Source organism: Phaenicophaeus curvirostris, chromosome 33 (assembly GCF_032191515.1).
Source record: "Phaenicophaeus curvirostris isolate KB17595 chromosome 33, BPBGC_Pcur_1.0, whole genome shotgun sequence".
Lineage (NCBI taxonomy): Eukaryota > Metazoa > Chordata > Aves > Cuculiformes > Cuculidae > Phaenicophaeus > Phaenicophaeus curvirostris.
The window spans coordinates 2,418,518-2,429,356 of record NC_091424.1 but is presented as its reverse complement, the minus strand read 5'-3'; the positions used below and the strand labels follow the sequence as shown (position 1 = coordinate 2,429,356).

Sequence of the window (10,839 nt, the reverse complement as noted above, 5' to 3'; positions counted from 1 at the left end):
CCCTTTTTGGGTTCTCTATGCCCACTTCTGAGGTGTCTGGACCCATTTTGGAGCCCCTCATCCCCATTTTTCAGTCTCATCGATCGTTTCCACGTCTCTAGTCCTGGGTTTGGGGTCCCTAGGCTTATTTTTAGGCTTATTTCCCCTCGTTTTGGGGTCTCTGTGCCCCCTCAGCCAATCAGCTTCTCCCTTGGGGTGAGGCCACGCCCCCTCGGTCCTCCTCCTTCCCGTCGTGCCCCGGGCTTTCCCGCCCTCGCCGCCATGTTCCTCCAGTGCTACACGGACGAGCGCGGGGAGCGCGTTTACACGCTAAAGGTGGGGGGGGGGGGGGGGTAGTTGTGGGGCAGGAGGGGCTTTTAGGGGGCTGGGGGGGCTGAGGGGGGAGTTAGGGGGCAGAGAGGGCAGTTAGGGGCTCCGAGGGGGCAGTTGGGGGGCTTTTGGGGGGCCTGAGGGGGGAGCTGTGGGGCAGGAGGGGCTTTTAGGGGGCTGAGGGGGGAGCTGGGGGGTCTTTTAAAGGCCTGAGGGGGCATTTGGGAGTCTGAGGGGGCAGTTGTGGGGCAGGGAAGGGCAGTTGGGGGGCTCTTAGAGGTGTGAGGGGGCAGTGGGGGGGCTTTTAGGGGTCTGAGGGGACAGTGGGGGGGCTTTTAGGGGTCTGAGGGGGCAGTGGGGGGGCTTTTAGGGGTCTGGGGGGCAGTTGTGGGGCAGGGAAGGGCAGTTCGGGGGCTCTTACAGGTGTGAGGGGGCAGTTGGGGGGCTTTTAGGGGTCTGAGGGGGCAGCTGGGGGGCTTTTAGGGGTCTGAGGGGGCAGCTGGGGGGCTTTTAGGGGTCTGAGGGGGCAGTTGGGGGGCTGGGAGGGGCTTTTCGGAGTCTGAGGGGGACGTTAGGGGGCTGACGGGTGAGCTGGGGCATCTTTTAAAGGCCTGAGGGGGCTTTTAGGGGCCTGGGGGGGCAGTTAGGGGCCTGAGGGGTGAGCTGGGGCATCTTTTAAAGGCCTGAGGGGGCAGTTGCGGGGCTGAAGGGGGAGATAGGGGGCAGTTGAGGGTGCTGTTTCGGGACAGGGCGCGGATTTCAGGGGTCTGAGGGGGGAGTTAGAGGGCAGCAGGGGCGATTTGGGGGGCAGAGGGGGCTTTTAGGGGTCTGAGGGGCAGTTGTGGGTCCTTACTACCCCCTTTTTCCCGCCCCTAGAAGCTCTCCCCGTGCGGGCAGCCCACCCGCTCGGCTCACCCGGCGCGTTTCTCCCCTGACGATCGTTTCTCCCGGCACCGCTTGGCGCTCAAACGCCGCTTCGGGGTCCTCCCCACCCAGCAGGCGCGGCCGCTGCTCTGAGAACCCCCCGAATCCTGCTCCGAATTCAGCATCCGCGGCTCCGGATCCAGCTCCGAATCGGCTCCAGCCTTTCCAAACCCAACCTGGTTGCTCTGAATCCAGCACGGTTTGCTCTGTAAAAACCCATCGCGGCTTCTTTTAAACCTCCAAAAAGGAATCTCTGAGAGTTTTGATTTGCTGGTGGTTTCGGTGTCGCCGCGACCTCTGGATCTTGGTGCTTTTTGACCCTGGAAACCTCAGTTTTGGCTCCTGGAAGGGTCCTGGGGGGGTCCTAGAAGGATTCTGAAGGTGCTAGAAGGGCCCGAGGGGGTCCTAGAAGGGTCCTGGGGGATCCTGCAAGGGTCTTGGGGGTTCTAGAAGGGTCCTGGGGGATCCTGGAAGGGTCTTGGGGGTCCTGGAAGGGTCCTGGGAGGTTCTGGAAGGGTCTTGGGGGTCCTAGAAGGGTTCTGGAAGGGTCCTGGGAGGTTCTGGAAGGGTCCTGGGGGTCCTAGAAGGGTTCTGGAAGGGTCCTGGGAGGTTCTGGAAAGGTCCTGAGGATGCTAGAAGGGTCCTGGGGGCTCCTAGAAGGATTCTGAAGATGCTAGAAGGGTCCGAGGGGGTCCTGGAAGGGTCTTGGGGGTCCTGGAAGGGCCCTGGGAGGTTCTGGAAGGGTCCTGAGGATGCTAGAAGGATTCTGAAGATGCTAGAAGGGTCCGAGGGGGTCCTAGAAGGGTTCTGGGGGGTCCTAGATGGGTTCTGAGGATGCTAGAAGGCTCCTGGGGGTGTTCCTGGAAGGGTCCGGGGGGTCCTGGAGGATCCTAGAAGGGTCCTGGGGGTCGATAAATGCATTCTCAGGCTGTTTGAGGAGTCTATAGATGGCTCGGGGGGGGCTCTAGGAGAGTCTTGAGTGTCCTAGAGGGGTCCTGGGGGTCTGAGAAGGTCCTAAATGGGTCCTAGGGGGCCCCTGGAGGGGTGCTGGGGGACTTCGAGGATCCTGGAAGGGACCCATTGACCCCCATATTGCGCTTTGGCCACGCCCCCTCCCCTTGTGGCCACGCCCCCTCCCCTTGTGGCCACGCCCCCTCCCAGTATTCCCTATAGCGCCGTGGCCACGCCCCCTTGTGGCCACGCCCCCTTCCGCATTCCCTATGGCGCCGTGGCCACGCCCCCTCCCTTTTGGCCACGCCCCCTTCCGCATTCCCTATGGCGCCGTGGCCACGCCCCCTCCGCTCTAGCCGAGTCATCCCTTGGCCACGCCCCCTCCCATTATCCCCTATGGCTCTTTGGCCACGCCCCCTGCGGCGCCTTGGCCACGCCCCCTTTCCATTAACCTCTATGGCGCTTTGGCCACGCCCCCTTTTTCTCTGGCCACGCCCCCCGGCTCCGCGCGCGCGCTCGTTCCCGCCCTTTTCCCCCTCAGGTACCGCTCGTTCCCGCCCTTTTCCCCCTCAGGTACCGCTCGTTCCCGCCCTTTTCCCCTCAGGTAACGCTCGTTCCCGCCCCAAAATGAGGGGGAACCCCCCCAAAACGGGGCTGGGAGGATCCCACAAGGGGGTTCGGGGAGGGGGGGAGGCGGGGATGGACCGAAATCGCGGGTTTTTACCTCAGAACGGCGCGGGGGGGGGGGGGAAGGAGCCCGAAACGGCGGGTTTTCAACCCAAAAAAAGGGGCTCCGGGAGCTGCGGCGCCGAATCCGGGGGGTTTGACCTCAAATCCGCGGGGTTTCGTCCCTTTCCCCCCCTAAAAACGTCACTTTTCACCCCCAAAAAGGCTCTTTGACCCCCAAATTATCTCTTTTCCCTCTAAACCGGCTGGTTTACCCACGAAACGGTCCATTTCTTCCCCAAAATGGTCCTTTTCCACACAAAAAAAGGTCCTTTACCCCCAAATCTGATCATTTTTCCCTAAAAAGTGGGTGGTTTTGCCACAGTGTCCTTTTTTTTCCCTCTGAAAGCATCACTTTTCACTCTCAGAATGGCTCTTTACCCCCTAAAATGGACCTTCCCCTCAAAAAAACCTCCTTTTCTCCCCCAAAATCATTCCTTTTTTTGCCAAAAAATGGTCCTTTCCCCAAAAAAATGGACCTTTTCCACCAAAAAAGTTCCTTTTCCACCAAAAGAGAGACCTTTTCCCCCAAACCAGTCATTTTATCCCTTAAAAGTGGCTCGTTTTGCCACAAGCTCTCCCTTTTTCACCTACAATCATAAGTTTTCACCCCCTGAAAGTCTCTTTTTTCCCCCAAACGGTCTCTTTCGCCCCTAAAATTGCCTTTTTCCCCCTCCAAAATGCTTCTTTTCGACCATAAAATGATCCTTTTCCCAAAAAAAATAGTCCTTTTCTTCCCCAAAACGGTTCTTTTATGCCAAAAAATAGTCCTTTCCCTGCCAAAATTGATCTTTGTAAAAGAAAAACATTCTTTTTTTCCCAAAACCAGCCTTTTCCCCACCAAATCTGATCATTTTTCCCTTGCAAGTGGCTGATTTTACCACACACGCTCCTTTTTTCCACCTAAAAGCGTCACTTTTTCTCCCCAAAATGCTCCTTCCCCCTCAAAAAATGGTCCTTTCTCCTCAAAAATGCTCATTTTCCCCCCAAAAATGATTCTTTTCCCCCCAAAATGCTATTTTTTCTCAAAAATTCTCTTTTCCCCTCCCAAAAATTGTCTTTTTCTGTCAAAAACGTTCCTTTTTCCTCCAAAAATTGGTCCTTTTCCCTCAAAATTGGTCTCTTTTTCTTAAAAAATTGTCCTTTTTCCTCAAAACTTCTCCTTTTCCCCCCAAATCTCAGCCCTTTCCCCCCAAAACCCGCTGACCTCTGGGTGACCTTTTCAGCAGCCATCTTGGTGACCTCTCGCTGACCCCACTGCGGCCATCTTGGTGACCTCTTGCTGACCCCACGGCGGCCATCTTGGTGACCTCTCGCTGACCCCGCGGTGGCCATCTTGGTATCGTGACCTCGTGGCGACCCTGCTGACCTCGTGGTGACCTCGTGGCGGCCATGTTGGAGTCGTGACCTCCTGGTGACCCCGCTGACCTCCTGGTGACCCCGGTCCAGGCCATGTCGTCCTCGTCAAGCCCCGAGCCGCCGTCCCCCTCCAGCTCGCGCCCCCCTGGCAGCAGCGCCAGCCCCTCCCCCTCGGCTGAGGCCCCGCCCCCTCCCAGAGGCCCCGCCCCCCACGGGGGGGACCTCGGGCCCCCCCGAGACCTCGCGCTCTTCGAGGTGAGCCTCGTTAGGGGCCGCGTCGTTACCTGGGGGGTCATTAGGAGGCACCTCATTAACTTGGGGGGTCATTAGGGGTTCTCCAATTAGCGCAGGGGTCATTAGGGGGGTCCTAATTAGCGAAAGGGCGGTCATGAGGGGGTTTCTCATTAGCAGGGGGGGCTCGTTAGGGTCCCCTCGTTAACCTCTGCTCGTTATCTCCCCGCCAGGAGGAGCTGGCCACGCGCCCCCGCGTCCCGGCCGTGCTGCGCCGCATGGCGCCCTACAGCGCCCTGAGCCCCGACAGCGACCGCGGCCCCGTGAGCCCAACAGCTGGCGCAACATCTGGGGGCGGGGGGGGGGGCAACATCTGGAGAGGGGAGGGGGCAACACCTGGAGGGGACCCAACATCTGGGGGGGGGGGAACCAAAGGGCGGGGGGCGGGGGCCGGGGGGGACGGGATTACAGGGTGCACCGAGGCACCTGGGGGGCGGGAAAGGAGGGCGCACCGGGGCAAATGAATGGGGGGACCTACTAGAGGTTTGGGGGGGGTTACTGGGGTTTGGGGGGGGTCATGGATTTGGGGAGGAACCTAAGGATTGGGGGGGTCTCTGGATTTGGGGGGGGCCCATGAATTTTGGGGGGTCACGAGTTTTGGGGGAGGATTCTTGTTTTCGGGAGGGGACGCTGGGGCTTCGGGGGGCGCAGGGGTTTTTTGGGGGGTCTCAGATTCGGGGTGTCTCCCGCAGGGGCCCCGTCCGGGGGCGCTGAGGGCGGTGGCGCTGCCGGCGCTGCAGACGCCGCTGGGGCTGGTGCTGGTGCTGCGACTGCCCTGGGTGGTGGCCACGGGGGGGCTGCTGCAGGCCGGGGCCATCGCGCTGCTGCTGGGAGCCTGTGTGAGTCGGGGGCCCGCGGGGACCCACGGAGGGAGCCCTGACCCATAGGGACCCACGGAGAGAGCCCGGACCCATAGGGACCCATAGAGAGAGCCCGGACCCATAGGGAGAGCCCTGAGCCATAGGGACCCATAGAGAGAGCCCTGAGCCATAGGGACCCATAGAGAGAGCCCTGAGCCATAGGGACCCATAGAGAGAGCCCGGACCCATAGGGAGAGCCTGGACCCATAGGGACCCATAGGGAGAGCCCTGACCCATAGGGACCCATAGAGAGAGCCCTGACCCATAGGGACCCATAGAGAGAGCCCTGAGCCATAGGGACCCATAGAGAGAGCCCTGAGCCATAGGGACCCGTAGAGAGAGCCCTGAGCCATAGGGACCCATAGAGAGAGCCCGGACCCATAGGGACCCGTAGGGAGAGCCCTGACCCATAGGGACCCATAGAGAGAACTCTGAGCCATAGGGACCCATAGAGAGAGCCCTGACCCATAGGGACCCACGGAGAGAGCCCGGACCCATAGGGACCCATAGAGAGAACTCTGAGCCATAGGGACCCATAGAGAGAGCCCTGACCCATAGGGACCCACGGAGAGAGCCCGGACCCATAGGGACCCACAGAGAGAGCCCTGAGCCATAGGGACCCATAGAGAGAGCCCGGACCCATAGGGACCCACGGAGAGAGCCCGGACCCATAGGGACCCATAGAGAGAGCCCGGACCCATAGGGACCCATAGAGAGAGCCCTGAGCCATAGGGACCCATAGAGAGAGCCCTGACCCATAGGGACCCATAGAGAGAGCCCGGACCCATAGGGAGAGCCTGGACCCATAGGGACCCATAGGGAGAGCCCTGACCCATAGGGACCCATAGAGAGAGCCCTGACCCATAGGGAGAGCCCTGAGCCATAGGGACCCATAGAGAGAGCCCGGACCCATAGGGAGAGCCCTGACCCATAGGGACCCATAGAGAGAGCCCTGAGCCATAGGGACCCATAGAGAGAGCCCGGACCCATAGGGAGAGCCCTGACCCATAGGGACCCATAGAGAGAGCCCTGAGCCATAGGGACCCATAGGGAGAGCCCTGAGCCATAGGGACTCGTAGAGAGAGCTCTGAGCCATAGGGACCCACAGAGAGAGCCCGGACCCATAGGGACCCATAGAGAGAGCCCTGAGCCATAGGGACCCATAGAGAGAGCCCTGACCCATAGGGACCCACGGAGAGAGCCCGGACCCATAGGGACCCATAGAGAGAGCCCGGACCCATAGGGACCCATAGAGAGAGCCCTGATCCATAGGGACCCATAGAGAGAGCCCGGACCCATAGGGACCCATAGAGAGAGCCCTGACCCATAGGGACCCACGGAGAGAGCTCGGACCCATAGGGACCCATAGAGAGAGCCCTGAGCCATAGGGACCCATAGAGAGAGCCCTGACCCATAGGGACCCACGGAGAGAGCTCGGACCCATAGGGACCCATAGAGAGAGCCCTGAGCCATAGGGACCCATAGAGAGAGCCCTGAGCCATAGGGACCCACGGAGAGAGCCCGGACCCATAGGGACCCATAGAGAGAGCCCGGACCCATAGGGACCCATAGAGAGAGCCCTGAGCCATAGGGACCCATAGAGAGAGCCCTGACCCATAGGGACCCACGGAGAGAGCTCGGACCCATAGGGACCCATAGAGAGAGCCCTGAGCCATAGGGACCCATAGAGAGAGCCCTGAGCCATAGGGACCCACGGAGAGAGCCCGGACCCATAGGGACCCATAGAGAGAGCCCGGACCCATAGGGACCCACGGAGAGAGCCCGGACCCATAGGGACCCATAGAGAGAGCCCGGACCCATAGGGACCCATAGAGAGAGCCCTGAGCCATAGGGACCCATAGAGAGAGCCCTGACCCATAGGGACCCATAGAGACCCATAGAGAGAGCCCTGAGCCATAGGGACCCATAGGGACCCATAGAGAGAGCCCTGATCCATAGGGACCCATAGAGAGAGCCCGGACCCATAGGGACCCATAGAGACCCATAGAGAGAGCCCTGAGCCATAGGGACCCATAGGGACCCATAGAGAGAGCCCTGAGCCATAGGGACCCATAGAGAGAGCCCTGAGCCATAGGGACCCATAGAGAGAGCCCGGACCCATAGGGACCCATAGAGAGAGCCCTGAGCCATAGGGACCCATAGGGACCCATAGAGAGAGCCCGGACCCATAGGGACCCATAGAGAGAGCCCTGAGCCATAGGGACCCATAGAGAGAGCCTGGACCCATAGGGAGAGCCCTGACCCATAGGGACCCATAGAGAGAGCCCTGACCCATAGAGAGAGCCCTGAGCCATAGGGACCCATAGAGAGAGCCCTGACCCATAGGGACCCATGGAGAAAGCCCTGATCCATAGGGACCCATAGAGAGAGCCCTGATCCATAGGGACCCATAGAGAGAGCCCGGACCCATAGGGACCCATAGAGAGAGCCCTGAGCCATAGGGACCCAAAGAGAGAGCCCTGAGCCATAGGGACCCATAGGGACCCATAGAGAGAGCCCTGAGCCATAGGGACCCATTACTTGGATCCTTCGGGGTTACTGGGAGCACGGGGAGGGGGCGATATGGCAGGGGGCGGGGCCAGTAAGTGTCAATCAACACGAGTGGGCGGGGCTTAAAGATTTTTTTCAATGGGAGTGGGCGTGGCCAGAGCCCCCCTAACCCTCGTTAACCCTTTCCAGACCGCGCTGACCTCGGTGTCTCTGAGCGCCGTGGCCACCAACGGCCCCGACCCCGGTGAGCGAAGGGGTTAATGGAGGAGGGGGAGGAGGGGAGGGGGAATCCCCCCCCCCCCGAGGCCCCGCCCCCTCGGTGACGTCACGCTGTGCAGGGGGGTGTCCCCTGTCGCTGCTGTCGGGGGCGCTGGGGCCCGAGGCCGGAGGCGCCGTGGGGCTCTGCGGGTTCCTCAGCGCCGCGTTCACGGCGGCCGCCGCCGCTCTGGGCGCCGCGGAGCTCATCATGGTGAGTGTGACCCCTAGGGACCTCTATAGGGACCCCATAGAGACCCATAGCAACCCACGGAGACCCCATAGAGCCCTATAGGGTCCTCATAGTGCCCCACAGAGACCCCACAGAGACACCATAGAGCCCCATAGCGCCCTATAGGGACCCATGGAGACCCTGTAGTGACCTACAGAGACCCCACAGCGCCCCATAGAGACCCCATAGAGCTCTATAGGGACCCCATAGAGACCCATAGCAACTCATGGAGACCCCATAGAGCCCTATAGGGACCTCATAGTGCCTCATAGAGACCCATAGAGCCCCATAGCGCCCTATAGGGACCCATGGAGACCCTGTAGTGACCTACAGAGACCCCACAGCGCCCCATAGAGACCCCATAGAGCTCTATAGGGACCCCATAGAGACCCATAGCAACTCATGGAGACCCCATAGAGCCCTATAGGGTCCTCATAGTGCCTCATAGAGACCCACAGAGACCCATAGAGCCCCATAGCGCCCTATAGGGACCCATGGAGACCCTGTAGTGACCTACAGAGACCCCACAGCGCCCCATAGAGACCCCACAACACCCCATAGAGACCCCATAGAGCTCTATAGGGACCTCATAGAGACCCATAGCAACTCATGGAGACCCCATAGAGCCCTATAGGGTCCTCATAGTGCCTCATAGAGACCCACAGAGACCCATAGAGCCCCATAGCGCCCTATAGGGACCCATGGAGACCCTGTAGTGACCTACAGAGACCCCACAGCGCCCCCACAACACCCCATAGAGACCCCATAGAGCTCTATAGGGACCCCATAGAGACCCATAGCAACCCACGGAGACCCCATAGAGCCCTATAGGGACCTCATAGTGCCCCACAGAGACCCCACAGAGACACCATAGAGCCCCATAGCGCCCTATAGGGACCCATAAAGACCCATAGCAACCCATGGAGACCCCGTAGTGACCTACAGAGACCCCACAGCGCCCCGTAGAGACCCCACAGAGCTCTATAGGGACCCCATATGACCCCATAGTGCCCCACAACCTCCCTTCTCCCCCCGCAGGTGTATGCGGGGCCCGGGGCCGCGGTGCCGCGGGGCTCGGGGCGCTCGGGGCGGCTCAACGCGGGGCGCGGGCTCGGGGCGGCCCTGCTGGCCCTGCTGGCCCTGGCGGCCGCTTGCCCCCACGCCGAGCCCATGGCCGCCCCGGCTACCCCGGCCGGGCTAGCGCTGGCCCTCCTGGGGCTAGCGGCCGGCACCGTGCGCAACGCCATCTCCGTCCACACGTGAGTCCCCCTCCTTCCTATCTTTATGCAATTAAGACGCTAACGAGAGGCTCTAACGAAGCACTCGGCTACCTCCCAACAGGCTCTGCTGGCCCAACGGGCCCCGTGGCTACCTGGAGCCCTGCGAGGGCAACGGATCCCAGAGGAACAGGCTGGGGCCCGGAACACACCTGCTGCAGCGTGAGTGGGGCTGGGGCGAGGGGGGCTGCCCCATAGCGACCCACGGAGAGAGCCCTGACCTATAGGGACCCATAGGGAGAGCCCTGACCCATAGGGACCCATAGGACCCATAGGGACCCATAGGGATCAATGAGAGAGCCGGGCTTGAGGGGATGAATGGGAGTCTATGGAGGGGGCGTGGCTTAAGGAGGGGGCGTGGCCACGTGATCAATGGGCGTGGCTTAAGGGATGAATGGGGGTCTATGGAGGGGGCGTGGCTTAAGGAGGGGGCGTGGCCACGTGATCAATGGGCGTGGCTTAAGGGGATGAATGGGGTCTATGGAGGGGGCGTGGCTTAAGGAGATGAATGGGAGCCTATGGAGGGGGCGTGGTCTGAGTAAGCCCCGCCCCCCCAGAGAACCTGTGGCCCCGCCCCCCGGAGGAGGAGGAGGAGGATGAGGATTGGTCCTTCGGGGCCCTGCTGGGAATGAGCCTCCTGAGCGCCGCGGGTGAGAGTTTTGGGGTGAAAAACGAGGATTTTGGGGTCGGGAGGGAGCGGGGGGGGGGTCAGGTCGGTGGGTTGGGGTGAAAAAGAGGGATTTTGGGGTGAAAAAGGGGGATTTTGGGGTGAAAAAGGGGGATTTGGGGGTGAAAAGGGGGATTTTGGGGGTGAAAAGGGGGGTTTGGGGGTGAAAAAAGGTGTTTTGGGGTGAAAACCGAGGATTTTGGGGTTTGGGGCAGGGCCGCTGTGGGGCTGCGGGTCCTGGGGGGCTCTCGGGGACGCCCCCCGCTCGGTGGCCGCCGGGAGCCTGGGAGCCGCCAGCGTCACCACCGTCACCTGCACCCGGAGTGGGCAAACTGGGAAGGGGCTGGGAGGGGCTGGGGGGGCAGTGGGAGGGACTGGGGGGCATTGGGAAGGGAATGGGGAGGACTGGGAGGGACTGGGGGACACTGGGAGGGGAATGAGGGGACTGGGAGGGACTGGGAAGGGGACTGGGACTGA

At 61.3% G+C, this 10,839-nt stretch overlaps 2 protein-coding genes across 2 annotated transcripts; both read left to right on the top strand.

Annotated features, from left to right (window-relative positions):
- The first annotated feature begins 206 nt into the window (after positions 1 to 206).
- NOP10 (NOP10 ribonucleoprotein) lies at positions 207 to 1,483 on the top strand. Its single transcript, XM_069879220.1, has 2 exons — positions 207 to 315; positions 1,186 to 1,483. Exons 1-2 carry the CDS (start codon positions 262 to 264, stop codon positions 1,324 to 1,326), a joined length of 195 nt encoding a protein of 64 aa, XP_069735321.1. The 5' UTR covers positions 207 to 261; the 3' UTR covers positions 1,327 to 1,483.
- Positions 1,484 to 2,719: 1,236 nt separating this feature from the next.
- On the top strand, positions 2,720 to 10,700 carry LOC138732578 (solute carrier family 12 member 6-like). The gene is made up of 9 exons (XM_069879216.1): positions 2,720 to 2,788; positions 4,137 to 4,524; positions 4,734 to 4,823; positions 5,253 to 5,399; positions 8,121 to 8,175; positions 8,270 to 8,400; positions 9,760 to 9,857; positions 10,253 to 10,345; positions 10,578 to 10,700. Exons 2-8 carry the CDS (start codon positions 4,363 to 4,365, stop codon positions 10,293 to 10,295), a joined length of 726 nt encoding a protein of 241 aa, XP_069735317.1. The 5' UTR covers positions 2,720 to 2,788; positions 4,137 to 4,362; the 3' UTR covers positions 10,296 to 10,345; positions 10,578 to 10,700.
- Positions 10,701 to 10,839: the final 139 nt, after the last annotated feature.